The sequence below is a fragment of the Helianthus annuus genome, chromosome 15 (assembly GCF_002127325.2).
Source record: "Helianthus annuus cultivar XRQ/B chromosome 15, HanXRQr2.0-SUNRISE, whole genome shotgun sequence".
Taxonomy (NCBI): domain Eukaryota; kingdom Viridiplantae; phylum Streptophyta; class Magnoliopsida; order Asterales; family Asteraceae; genus Helianthus; species Helianthus annuus.
In genome coordinates this window covers 155,823,633-155,838,724 of record NC_035447.2, presented here as the reverse complement: position 1 = coordinate 155,838,724, position 15,092 = coordinate 155,823,633, and the positions used below count along the sequence as shown (strand labels likewise).

The following is a 15,092-nucleotide window of genomic DNA, read 5'->3' as shown; positions in this document are numbered from 1 at the left end:
GGATCCGCCATTGTAACTTGAATCTGTTACAGAAGATAACAAAATTTTACTTTAGGAGACTATCATGTGATTGTCTTTTATGACAATTTGTCAACCATGGTACAGAGACCATATTCGGTTAACTTATTAACTCATTAAATATTAGGATTTGAATATATCCTATTTTAACTATATAAATAGTATTGGCGGCATAAAGCCTAATCATGATGATGTTTTATAATGTTAGCCGAGATTTTAGAGAATCAAAGGCATAGAGAGTTGAACCGTAGTTCTTTTATCTCTTTCTGACAGAGAGTCATAGACTACTACTGCCTTTTGTCTTATAAGACAATTATTATGGCCCATAGGCACTACACCTCTAATGGATGTTTCAATATGATTAGCCCGTAGGCACTACATCTCGAATGGATGTGTTAATATGGTTGGCCCGTAGGCACTACATCACTAATGGATGTTTTAATAATATTGGCCCGTAGGCACTACATCACTAATGGATGTTTTAATATTACTGGCCCGTAGGCACTACATCACTAATGGATGTTTTTATAATATTGGCCCGTAGGCACTGCATCACTAAATGGATGTCTTTATAATACTGGCCCGTAGGCATTGCATCACTAAATGGATGTCTTTATAATACTGGCCCGTAGGCATTGCATCACTAAATGGATGTCTTTATAGTACTGGCCCGTAGGCATTGCATCACTAAATGGATGTCTTTATAGTACTGGCCCGTAGGCATTGCATCACTAAATGGATGTCTTTATAATACTGGCCCGTAGGCATTGCATCACTAAATGGATGTCTTTGTAGTACTGGCCCGTAGGCATTGCATCACTAAATGGATGTCTTTATAATATTGATCACCTTCATTGGTGATTTAACCCACGATTTATATATCATTTAGTTGGGTTTTGAAATCCTCAAAGGATTATTGTATAAGAATGACGTGCGTGATTTTAACGAATCACATCTGCCATGAATGTTAACATGCGTACAGAGGTTAACAGGGAATCAGAATCTTTTCAGCTAGGTCGTACCATCTTGACTGATCTTAAAAGACCCCAAGCTAGGTTTCACCTTTTAAGATTCTTTATTTAGGCAGATCAATATAAAAGGAATGGTTTTGATTTATTTTTATATATATTAAAACAAAACTCATAACATACATTCCAAAATCTCAAATACAATTACATATTGCCCTAAACGGGTCTTTCAAATAATACATACCTCCATAGAGGTTTTATAATAAGTGACAAGTCCACGCAGGGACTAATACAAGATAGGTGTCCATGCAAGGACTAAAGATAAGTCCGCGTAGGGACTGAAATACGATAAGTTGTCCACGCAGGGACTTATTTCAAAGTAGGAATTACAGTAGTACTACTATTAAGGCTAATGGTCACGTTTCTTCTTTTTGCCCTTTAGTAGATTCGCCAAGCCCTTGAGAAATCCTCGGTGGCTTTTCTTCTCTTCCTCGAACTCTCTCTCCACACGATCTAGTCGATGGAGTATTTCTTCCTGTTCAGGAGGAGAAAATCGTGGTTGTGGCGCTTGATGCGGAACTGGAGGTCTGGGAGGTATTGGATACCCATGAGCTGAGTAGTCCGGTGGTCCCATGTTTCCATGTGCTCCGTCAGGATAGCGCGCATTATATCTTGCCGACACCACATATGGGTCGCGCTCATAGCCGTAGTTGTATTGGGCTTGTGATGGTTCAAACGGGTTGTAAGCCGTTGGACCTGTGTAAGCTGGTATGGGTTGGTCATACCCAAATGGTGGCGAATTTCGTGCAGTAGGTGCGGAGTTCGCCTCCTGTATAGGACTTGAAGGTCCTTCTTCATGTAGTGGCGGATAGTGGCTACTACTAGAATGTCGAGGAGTGCTGAAGTGGTTACCCCCTCCTCCTCGTGTAGACATACGAGCATTGGTCCTCCTACGCCTCGGCGGATCAGGTATTACTGGTTGTGCCGGTGGCGGAGGTGGTGGCGTAACTGCCTCAAAGCGTGAATCCTCAGAGGGATCCTGTGGATGTCTCGGTTGTTGTGTCTGATGAGATGGTGTGTTGTACCACTCATGTCGGTCAAACAAGGACATAAAGCTGTCTGGGCCTTGATACTGCGGACCATGATATGAAGATCCATCAGATACTTCTATCGGATGCGTGGGCGTACCACGAGCGGGTTCAGTTGGATCTTCATCTTCCTCCATGGGATCTTCAGAAAAATGGTCTTGTGGACCTAGCGGAACAAATCCTGAAGGTTCCTGTATGTAGTCAGCCGGATTGAACTGAGCTACGTAGTATGGACTAGGGTCGTCGTAGTTTCGGTGCGAAACCGAACGTTGTAGAGGTATGAAGGAAGGTTGTGGGTTGTTGGGATTATTTTCTGAATCTGGCCCAAAGGAGTGCCGGTAGGATGGCGTTGAGCTGTGCGAAGTGGAATGCCTCGCTGGTTCGTAAAGATCTCTTCGTCGTTGCGGCTCTTCGCTCCTTGTCATCGAAGGATGTCTTGTACCAGATGGTCCAGCTTCTTGATCGTGATGTGTCACGATTTCTCCTCGGCCTCTACGTCCCCTTCCTCTTCCTCGGAATATAACAGGTGGCATTTTCCTGCTCCAAAACTTATTAAAAATCAAATCGAAAAATAAAGACAAAAAGGAGTATCAATCCGAATTTGTCCTAAGTTCTTGTCTAGACTCAAGTATGTGCAATTGTGTCACTGAGATTAAACACATTAGGATAGTGTTTAATTCACTCAATGTTGGCTCTGATACCAACCTGTCACACCCCGATTTCCACGTGTCTCACCGGTGGGCCCGGTGGGGGATTACCGTGACGATGTTGGCAACAATATAGTCAAACCACACAATTATATAATGCACAATCAAGCGGTATTAATATACCGTAACCCAAGCCCATATAGGGGAAATAAGTCAAAAGTATTTACCTTTGCAAGTATTAATCCTTAAATTAGATCAAGTCACCGATAGCTTTTACTGGGGCTCCTAATCTGGAACGAAGGTTTTAATTAACCTCTTAGAATCCTAACGGTCCTTGTATTAGCCGTAGCTTAAACCGGTTGATTCCGATATATAGGTATGGTTAATTCGCACGAAAAGGCGAAAACCGAGAATGGAGTATGATTTGGACCCAACAAGTTCAGTGACTTGTTTTAGATGGGTTTGTAGTTCATACTCTGGATTTTGGGGTTCAAATAATATAATTTGACCCATATCGGCTATTGCACGAAAACTAGTTCCGTGGGCCGTACCGTGTGCGCAAATAGGCGAAACGGTTAACCATAAGAGTCGTACGCTTATTTCCTAAGTCAATATGCTTTAAAAGTATTTTGGTATCAGTAGGATACCTTCCGTAATGCCCGTAACGAGTTTAAGTTAATATTATGCCCCGTAGGGGCTTTTCGGTCATTTTAAAGACTTTAAAAGGGATTTTCGAGTTCTACAGGAAATCTGAGTTTCCCGAACAGCTTATGAAGCTTAAAATACTTTATTTATTATTTAAAACCAGTGGCAACTGGAATCGGGTCAAAAGACCTTGTAGAACTCCCGTTTTGGCCAAAAAGGGCATATTCGGTATTTACCGAACCGTAGCCATAACCGCAGGTTATGAGCAAGGTAAAAATTATTAAAAATCTTTAAAATTCCCAAAATATTATTTTACCACAGTGGGTAAAAGTTTTGGTGACGAAAACTTTGGTTAGATGAGCGTTATGCTAATTGCGCCGTTAATTGTAAAACTTTCTTAAAAGTGCGCCTTTTAGCATAACTCTCACTCTAGACCTCGGATTGACGTGAAACTTCAGGGACATGCTTATAATTTAATAAGCAAGGTTTTGGTCCGTTCACGTGTCCGAAATACTCGTTTTAATTTTAAAAGGTCGTTACGGTCAACTTTTAGGCGAATGACGGAAATACGTAAAAGACTCGGATAACTCATGAACCGACCACAGAGGCTTATACCAACATGTGACCTAGTCCTAAGAGAGTCCTAAGGTATATTTATACCTCACTAAAACGGGTCAGAACTGAAGTCAAAGCAAAAGTCAAACTTTTGCGACTTTCGGCTCCGAACCGGTTCTATATAGCAAATAATCGATTCAAACGAGCGCAAACATGTTTATATACTTATTATCATGTTTTATGATTATCAAAACCGGTTCCATAACATATATATCACAGATTATGCTTAAATTGCTAAAATAGCTTTCTGTTGACTTTTTTTAACCGCGCGTTTGACTCGATATTTGACATAGTTAGAGTGGTGATCAGGGGGAACCATTTTAGAGGTTTAATACCCACATAAATACCAACTCATAACCATTTTTGATTCGTCATAAGACTGAATCATTTGCAAGATATTGCAATGACAACCGTTAGTTACGACGGTTGCGTTTATAGGCTATAACTATGGAAATGTGGAACCAAAATGGTTATGAACGACTTACAGAAGTTAACTCTTGATGAGAGAACAGAAGGGAAAGCTAGAGAGCTCTTGAATGATCAGATATAAGTGTTTTTGAGTTGTGTGAATTGTTATGCTTAAGGCATGCTATTTATAGCCAATGCCAAGCTTTGTTGATCATTGCAAGCACTACCATCTGACCAGGGGTAATGGTAGGTGTTCCCTAAGTGATATGGGTCATTTGTAGGGTGCCCATGCTCCATAATTAATCAAATGATCGTTCAAAGGTGCCAAAAGCCAAGTAGTTACAAGGTTTCTGCATCTGGGCACTTTACGCGGCCCGCATGGGAGTTCCATGCCATTTTAACGCGGGTCGCCTAAAGTTCAAAAATCAGACGCGAAATAGAGGAGGCTCGCGGCCCGCCTCAACTTATGTTGAAACCTTACGCGGGTCGCCTAAGGTTATATTTTCAGAATTTTTAAATCTTTTTGTAATTATTACAGAATCTGGCCATTAATAACGAAATCTTTCGTAATGATTCGCCTGACCTTTCGGTTTTGAAGGGGTAACTTTGCGGTTTGGCCCTCGGTTATTTACCGATAGGGGCCTCGTGTTAATTACCCGCATTATTAAGTCCCCGGTTTATTTATTATTTATATTGGAAAGCCTTAACTTTCACTGTTGACGCTTTTAACCCTTCTTCTACGAATTCGATCGTATCTTTCTCGTTTCATATCGAAACTTCGCGAAATTCATATATATTATTTTAGTGAGGGTATAATACCGTTACAAAGTCTTGGGAACGTTAAAGGGTCACTCAGAGGTATTATTAAACATGTTGACACAGTTAACCCCTGTAGTTTGTAATCTCTCACTTTCTTCCGCGTTTTATATTTGTACGGTCTATAATTTATTCGTTTGAAGGTTTAAGCATTATTTAGGGATACTATACAGTATATTTACCCTTGTTGACATTTATAACCCTCGAATTTATATACTTTCAAGGTTCGTCAAAATTAGTCCTTTATTTATTATAGATGCCACGTGTAAACAAATGACACGTGTTAACACATCATTGGACACAAAAATTCGAGGTGTTACACTTTCACAGAAGGAAACTGGATCTTATCGCGCAATTCTGAATTCGATTGAATCAGTTTCTTGAGATCATTAACCAATATACCCCTTGCATTTTTGTCATCAGTGTACTTGCTAAGCTGTGGGTTCTCCCTGATTTCAAAAGTGTGTACATAATTGATTAGTGCGAGCCTTAATAATAGAAATCATTAAAAAAGGGAAACCGATCAATCATAAAAAATATTTTTACATGTAAAAAATCTTTTTTATCTGTTTTTTCAGAGCTCCTTTTGCATTTGAACTCATACAGAAGTCGTTTTAATAATAAAAATAATGTTTGAGAAATAAAATAGTAAAAAAGTTTTTTTTTAATTTAAAAAACTTCTAGATGTGTTTAGATGAAAAAGCTCCAAAACATTTATATTATTTAGTAATTTCCTGAATTCCTTATTTTAGTCTGTGTACCTCATCGAACCCAACACTAATTGATTAAACCATATTTCCTTAGATAATATTTGAAATTGTTAAAAAAATTGTGCTAAAGTTTAACTGTTAGAATTTTACAAACTTTAACAAGACGATTTTCACTAACCATAAATAAAATGTTTAATTATTGTAAACACATGTGTGTGACACATGATATATCCCCCATCTCCTCACATGTCACATGACAAATCTTATAACAATGAAATTTTAATCGACTTTATTTATGTCTTAACTGCATAACATTTCAATTTAAAAACAAATTGATTCACCAACCACCTAATAATAATTTTATTAAAACAAATGCTTTAACGAGAAAATGACAAAAACTTTAAAATGCATGCATTTTCCTGAGGATGCTATACATGCATTCATTTAATTAACCACAATTTAACCATGATAAAATTATAAGAATGAATCACAAATTACAGATTTGACAAGTAAATATTTCTAAGCTTTATAGTAACCTGATATCATTAAGGGCGATAAGACTTGTCATTTGTTTGTAAACATCTTCATTCATAGATTTAAAAGGTTTAAGGTCCTTTTTGAGGATCTCCAAAGCCCTGGGTCGATCATTCCTGTCATAAACAAAAATACTATAAAATTTAATCGACCAGCAATACATACATAATAAAAATCGGAAGATTTATCGATCAACTGATCTTATGTTGGATATTTATGTCCGGTTCGATAAGTCAACGCTGCCGACCGGGTCTTGACCCGTAAGAGTTACACCGTGGTCAACGAACTAAAAATCCACTTAACTAATAACTGGTAATTACGAACGATACGCGGGTATTGAACGGAGAGACGGGTACATGGGCCGGGTGACACGGGTATTCTCACCCACCGCCACTTGTCACTTGCCACCCTTTTTGGCCAATTGAAATACATGCAACTTTGCCACCCTTTTTGGCCAATAGAATTACATGCAATTTTGCATGATTGACACTTGGCTAACATACATGAATGTCCATGTTCTATATAAGTGGGTCTTGTATTTGGTGGAAGATGCAAGAGAAGATTAAAAACCTCTCTCAACTCACACACCCAAACCGGTCACCACCGCCCGCCGCCGCCGCTCTCCGCCGCTCTCCGCCGGTCGCCGCCGCCCGCCGCCGGCCACCACCGCCGAGACCCGGCTCACATTCGCGTATCTCTCGCTCGTGTAACTAGCATTCGATCGTTGAACCTCGGTGTCTCAACCGGTTATTTACTAACCGAAGGTATATCTAAACCCCCTATGGTTGATGTTCTATTTCGTGTTTGCATGTTGGTGACCTTGTTCCATTACGGGTAATCCTTGGTATAAAAGTGTTTATGTTAATTTTGTTACATTCGCTTCCGTTGCCAAAATGTGTATATATTTTTTTTAACTAGTTAAAGTTTATTTTGAATAACCTATTTCTAGATGCACTCTTTTGTCAAAAATGTTTTGACTAAATCCTTGTGACAAAATAAACACATATTTAATATGAACCGGGTTCATAAAATAAAACTAAAATATATACCACGGATATCCTTCAGTGGTATCAGAGCCGATGCTCACCACATGCAAATCGAAATCGGTCTTTTTTTACCGGAATAATAAATCACAAACTTTAAAAGTCTAAAGTTTTTGATTTATTTTTATCTTTGGGCTATATATATTTTTGGTCATATTTTAGTTGTTAGTTTTTTTTTGTTGACCAAAATTGCCCAAATTTTTTTTTGGTTGTGTTGAATATGTAAATCGGGCCCGACCTTGTGGTTGTGTTTATATTTGGTTTTGTTCATGGTTTTGGCCCGTTTTGCGGCTCAAAGTTGTAATAGATTAGTTTATGGTTTTGGCCCGCTTTGTGGTTCAAAGTTGTAATAGATAAGGTTCTTTGTCTTTGTTATATTTACTTGTTAAATATTGTTGAACCGAAGACCCGAAGCAAGACCGAATGCCAAGAGGAGTCTTGGAGTTAGTGGGAGTCGCTCAAGACAACAAGATGCACTCAAGTCCATCCTTGTGGTTGTTTTGTGTTTTGTGACCGTGACCCCTTTGATCTTGCTACTTGGCTCTAGCAAGATCATAATCATGCCCATATGATTTACATATTCATTTTTGCTATTATGGTTGCCTTTTGATAAATGTTATCACACTTCAACTTAATACCAAAATGTATTCTTAAAAGTTTTTTTTAAAAGAAATCGGAAAAAGCAAGTTCTAGCAACTTGGATAAATTTTTTTTTTAACCACTAGAGTTTTATAACCTGTTTTTTTTTCTCACATCTTTAAAACTCATAAACTTAATAGTTTTCACTATTAACTTTAATTGGTTATTCCAAGTCGCGACAAACTTAGTTTTATAGGTTATCTAAAACTAATTGTCCCGAGAGGTGAAAGGGTCTTTTTGGTTATGTCGCAAATATAATATTTAGATTAAAACCGACTATAACGACCCTATTTGGTAAAAATTAAAATCAATAGTCTATGCCATCCTACTACTAGTAACACTTGGGGCATAATGCGAACCATTAGTGTTGGAGCCACAGCACGACACTTGGTGTCTAGTTTATCCTTCCAAGGTGCAAGGGTTCCGTCGACACATCCGGCCCTTCCACATGTGACCGTTTTAGGACGACTATTACTTTTCTTCTCGTGTTGCGTGCCCCAGCCGTCTCGAGAACAAAAGTGGCATAGATGAGGCCAAACGTATCAATGCAAGGACAAAAGATTGTCCTCGCAGCCTCATAAACCCCGGGAGTTGTGCTTTTCTCACAATTGACAATCGTTGTCAGTCCGTTTGAACCTCTTGCTAATGTTGCATGCCCCAGCTGCCTTTAGAAAGAGCTTCTAACCGGATTCTCGCTCCTTATCGTCTCACCTCACTAAATAAGGAAATACATTGAAAATACTAATTAAATAATTTTTGCTTAACAGATGTCATCTGAAAACAACTCCTCTTTTGCTCTCAAGTCCATACTTGAGAAAGACAAGCTGAATAACACCAATTTTCTTGAGTGGCACCGCAACTTGAGAATCGTTCTCAAGATGGCAAAAAGGCTTTATGTTTTGGAAACCCCGATCCCAACCGCACCCGAAAACAACACTGTGGTTGCGAAGAAGGCTTTCGACAAACATAAAGAAGATGCCATGGAAGTTGCTTGCCTCATGCAAGCCACCATGTCTCCAGATCTTCAGAAGAATATGGAAGACATGAATGCCTTCGACATGATTGAACAACTCAAGGGCATGTTTCAGAAACAAGCCCGTCAGGAACGCTTTGACACCATGAAACAGCTCATAAGCTGTAAAATGCAAGAGGGTTCCTCAGTTAGTGCTCATGTCCTCAAGATGAAAGGCTACATCGACCAACTAAACAAACTTGGTTATCCTCTCCAAGATGAGATGGTTGTTGACTTCATTCTCAACTCTCTTTCCAGTCACTATGATCAATTTGTTATGAACTTTAACATGAATGACTGGGTAAAGACAGTGCCAGAGCTACATGGGATGCTCAAAACGGCAGAGATGAACATTTCCAACAAAGTAAGCCAAGTGTTAATGGTTCGATCTGGTGGTGTTAAAAAGCCCAAAACAAAGAAGAAAAGTTATAACAGCAAAAACAAAGGAAAGGCTCCTGTTGCTGCCAAACCTGCCACCAACAAGAGCAAGCAAGCTGTGAAAGCCCCTCTTCCAGAAGAGCGGCAATGCTATGAGTGTAACAAGATGGGGCACTGGAAACGTAACTGCCCCGAGTATCTTGCCAAGCTCAAAGTGAAGAAGGCTAATGGAGAAGGCACTTCTTCAGGTATTCTAATATATGTTATCGAACTTTTCACTGTTTCAAGCAACACATGGGTATTTGATACCGGGTGTGGTTATCACATCATTAATGTCTTGCAGGAGCCTAAGAAGTGGAAGAAACTGAAGCCGGGAGATATGGAGCTCATTGTTGGCGATGGGAAAAGAGTCCCAGTTCTGGCAACTGGCACATTTAATCTTACATGTCCTTCTGGTCTTATCGTTGTTTTGAACAATTGTCTTTATGCACCAGGTTTAACCAGAAACATCATTTCAGTTTCGTTGCTTTATGAACAAGGATTTAGATATGTTTTTAATGGTATTGCTATTTCTGCTTATCTAAATGGTATTTACTATTTTGAGGCTAAACCTCGAAACGGTATCTATGAAATTAATGTTCAGCCTAGCAGTAACATATATCACCTTTCTAAATGTCAGAAAAATGGTACTAGTGATTCATTCCTATGGCATTGTAGACTTGGCCATATAAGCAAGGCACGCGTAAAATGGCTCCAATCTGAGGGGATTCTTGAATCCACCGGAATGGACTCATTTGATGATTGCGAGTCTTGCTTAGCTGGCAAACTCACCAAGGATCCCTTCACCCATGTTGGTGAACGAGCTAGCGATCTACTAGGACTCATACACTCAGATGTATGTGGTCCTTTTAGAACCATGACTAGGAATCACGAGAGATACTTCGTTACGTTCATCGATGACTATAGTCGATATGCTTATGTCTATCTCATGAAGCATAAGCATGAAACTTTTGAAAAGTTCAAAGAGTTTCAAAACGAAGTTGAAAACCAACTTAATAGAAAGATTAAAATGCTTCGCTCAGATCGAGGCGGTGAATACCTCAGCTTGGAATTTCTCGATCATCTAAAGGAACGTGGAATAGTTTCACAACCCACTCCACCAGGCACACCCCAACTTAATGGCGTGTGTGAAAGGAGAAATCGAACCTTACTAAATATGATTCGATCGATGATGTGTAGAACAAATTTACCTCACTCCTTTTGGGGTTTTGCTCTTATGACTGCTGCTCGACTCGTAAATCTAGCGCCGACCAAAAAGGTAAACAAAACTCCATATGAGATATGGCATGGGCATAAGCCGAATTTGAGTTACCTAAGAGTATGGGGGTGTGATGCTTACATCACAAGTGACTCTGATGACAAGCTCGACCCTCGAGGCGAAAAGGTTGTTTTCGTCGGATACCATAACCAATGCGGTTATTACTTCTACCATCCTGATGCAAATACGATTTCCATCAAAAGGAAGGCTAAAAGGTTCCTTGAAGATGAACTTCTTAGTCGAGGAACTGGAAGTAACTTAGTAGATCTTGAAGAAGTCCAAGGACTACAAGCAACCGTTGACGAGGTCGGAACGTCTGAACCACAACAAATTGTTGATACCGAATCGGACCCGAACACAAGCCTTCGCAGGAGCATCAGGACTCGTAAAGAACCCGATAGATACCTTTGGCATGTTGAGGGTTCTGAAGTCCTGACAGTAGCCGAGTCTGATGACGAGCCTACTAGTTACAAATCTGCTATTTCTAATCCAGATTCTGCGAAATGGCTAGAGGCCATGAAAGCCGAGATGCAATCCATGCGTGACAATCAAGTCTGGGACTTGGTTGAGCTACCCCCCGAATCTCGGGCAGTAGGGAGCAAATGGGTTTTCAAGAGAAAAACTGACATGCATGGAAATATACAAACCTATAAAGCACGGCTAGTAGCGAAAGGTTTCACTCAAACTCAAGGTATTGACTATGATGAAACCTTCTCACCCGTTGCTATGATCAAATCGATCAGGATATTACTTGCCATAGCTGCGTACTATGATTACGAAATTTGGCAAATGGATGTTAAGACCGCCTTTCTTAATGGACATCTTTCCGAAGATGTTTATATGGTTCAACCTGACGGTTTTATCGATCCAAAATATCCTAATAGGGTATGCAAGCTAAACAAGTCCATTTATGGACTCAAGCAAGCATCTCGGAGCTGGAATCTTCGTTTTGACCAGAAAGTCAAAGAGTTTGGCTTTGTCAAGAACGAAGATGAACCTTGTGTTTACAGAAAGGCTAGTGGGAGTGCTATATCATTTCTCATCTTGTATGTGGATGATATATTGATCATTGGAAACAACATCCCCATGCTTAAGGAAATTAAACATTGGTTGGGATCTTGTTTTGCAATGAAGGATCTTGGAGAAGCTGCTTACATTCTAGGAATCAAGATCTATAGGAATAGATCTAAGCGACTTCTTGGGCTAACTCAGAGCACATACATAGATCAAGTAATGAAACGCTTCAAGATGGAAAACTCCAAGAAAGGAGGTGTTCCAATGACTAAAGGAACCGTTTTGGACAAATCGCAAGCTCCCTCTGAGGACCGAGAGATAAAGCAAATGGAAGGAGTTCCATATGCTTCAGCGATTGGTTCTATCATGTATGCTATGGTATGTACTCGACCAGACGTCTCGTATGCTTTGAGCATGACCAGCCGTTACCAGCAGAACCCTGGGGTTGCCCACTGGACTGCAGTTAAGAACATCCTTAAGTACTTGAGAAGGACAAAAGATATGTTCTTGATATTTGGAGGAGTCAATGAGGAGCTCACAGTAAAATGTTACACTGATGCTAGTTTTCAAACTGATCGAGATACCTCTCGCTCACAAACGGGTTTCGTGTTCACTCTCAACGGAGGAGCTGTCTCATGGAAAAGCTCCAAGCAGAGTGTTGTAGCTGATTCTACCACGGAATCTGAGTACATTGCCGCATCAGATGCCGCAAAGGAAGCTGCTTGGATGAAGAAGTTCATAACCGATCTCGATGTGGTTCCAAGTATCATGAAACCCATCCAGATATTTTGTGATAACACAGGTGCTATTGCTCAAGCCAAGGAGCCTAGATCACATCACAAAGCCAAGCACATTTTGAGAAAATTTCACTACATACGTGAGATTGTGGAACGTGGAGACATCGTTATAAGCAAAATTGACACAGATCAAAACTTAGCTGACCCATTTACTAAGCCAATGACTCAAGAGAAACATGACCGTCATATGGATGCTATTGGGCTTAGATTAGCTAGTGAAATGTTTTGATTTAGTATTTGGATGTACGAACATCAAACAGTTGTATTCCTGTATTCATTTTGATTTACTAGTTAAATGCAATTCTTGAATCCTACAACTGTGTTCGATTTTGATACGTTTAATCCGTGAATCTTGTATTCTAAATTATCCGTAGTCGATCAGACTCGTGGGAACGACTCTGAATTAAGACTATTCTGATTTTGGACTCAAGGAATTGACTTCCAAATTCACAGGCTTCATTATGAATGATGCTGGATGTAACTCGCATCAAATCATCTTCATGGATCTTAGTCATAAGATGTTTTGATTTGGGCATACTCATTTAGTATCCTCTGACCTGAGATACATACTAGAACTTCCGTTTACTAAAGACTATTCTTTGATCAGTGTCAATCGCTGTCGCGTAACTGCCAGTCATAAAGGCATTGGTTGGGAGTGGTTCTGAAGTTCAGTGGGAGTTGTATGTAGTCAAGATGGGATTCTGTACTCTTACATTATATGTAACAGTTAGACATCTGGGCGCCCTCGTTGATTCAAACTGGTGAAGTGTAAGGCCTTACCCAAACTTACTGTGTGTTTGATTGGACCACTTTGATTCTTGAACGAGAACGATAATGATTGAACGCCATATGAGATTGAATCTGATCCATGTCTCATTGTTCAATTGATGTCTTTTACAGAAGGGATAGATGACAACGATTGCCATAAGTCTATTGTCTTCAAGTAGCAAGCCATTGCTAAAGGGAAGATACCTTGGTTAGTGACTTTAAAGTGTCATGACCTGTTGGGGGCAGCCATGTGTAGCTAGAGCACCGCTGGCAGTCTGCGTTGAGATCTTATGAGAGACCGTCCAAGTGGGAGCTGTTGGATATTTATGTCCGGTTCGATAAGTCAACGCTGTCGACCGGGTCTTGACCCGTAAGAGTTACACCGTGGTCAACGAACTAAAAATCCACTTAACTAATAACTGGTAATTACGAACGATACGCGGGTATTGAACGGAGAGACGGGTACATGGGCCGGGTGACACGGGTATTCTCACCCACCGCCACTTGTCACTTGCCACCCTTTTTGGCCAATAGAAATACATGCAACTTTGCCACCCTTTTTGGCCAATAGAATTACATGCAATTTTGCATGATTGACACTTGGCTAACATACATGAATGTCCATGTTCTATATAAGTGGGTCTTGTATTTGGTGGAAGATGCAAGAGAAGATTAAAAACCTCTCTCAACTCACACACCCAAACCGGTCACCACCGCCCGCCGCCGCCGCTCTCCGCCGCTCTCCGCCGGTCGCCGCCGCCCGCCGCCGGCCACCACCGCCGAGACCCGGCTCACATTCGCGTATCTCTCGCTCGTGTAACTAGCATTCGATCGTTGAACCTCGGTGTCTCAACCGGTTATTTACTAACCGAAGGTATATCTAAACCCCCTATGGTTGATGTTCTATTTCGTGTTTGCATGTTGGTGACCTTGTTCCATTACGGGTAATCCTTGGTATAAAAGTGTTTATGTTAATTTTGTTACATTCGCTTCCGTTGCCAAAATGTGTATATATTTTTTTTAACTAGTTAAAGTTTATTTTGAATAACCTATTTCTAGATGCACTCTTTTGTCAAAAATGTTTTGACTAAATCCTTGTGACAAAATAAACACATATTTAATATGAACCGGGTTCATAAAATAAAACTAAAATATATACCACGGATATCCTTCATCTTACGCATTCAATGCCTCTATGTATCTTTGTTTACGAATTTCAAATAACATTTTGACGGAATGATGATTGCCATTAACGTTTATGAAACCGGCTAAGTAATTCTCCAACACATCCCAATCTCCATTAGTAACAAGCTCCCCGATATAGTCCACGTTACAAAACGCTCCAGATTCAGATTCCAACCTAAATCGATTCACAAAATCCAACAAAATTGTTACAATTCGCAACATATTCCAACATGAAATTAAGCTAAAAATAACAATAACTAGCAACTTAAAGAATTGACAAAAGATTACCTGTGTAAAGTTTCCTTATACTTCTCCTCATCTAAAAACTGAAGCACTAGTAATAGAAATTCATTGCACAACTCAGTCGACATCACCTGTCTGATGTATAATTTCAAATTTAAGCAAAAACACAAATACACAATCAAAAAAGTTATATAAAAAACCATAAGTCGATTTTTTTAAACTAATGAGAATTTCCCTAATCCATCA

General features: G+C 39.8%; 1 protein-coding gene across 1 annotated transcript; it reads left to right on the top strand.

Moving 5' to 3' along the window:
* Positions 1 to 12,085: 12,085 nt before the first annotated feature.
* LOC118487282 (secreted RxLR effector protein 161-like) lies at positions 12,086 to 13,237 on the top strand. The gene has a single exon (XM_035983979.1). The coding sequence runs from the start codon at positions 12,088 to 12,090 to the stop codon at positions 12,877 to 12,879; it is 792 nt and encodes a 263-aa protein (XP_035839872.1). The 5' UTR covers positions 12,086 to 12,087; the 3' UTR covers positions 12,880 to 13,237.
* The last annotated feature ends 1,855 nt before the right edge of the window (positions 13,238 to 15,092 follow it).

Excerpts from the sequence above, each read along its gene's own strand:
- LOC118487282 (XM_035983979.1), top strand. The coding sequence starts at position 12,088 with ATGGAAAACTCCAAGAAAGGAGGTGTTCCAATGACTAAAGGAACCGTT.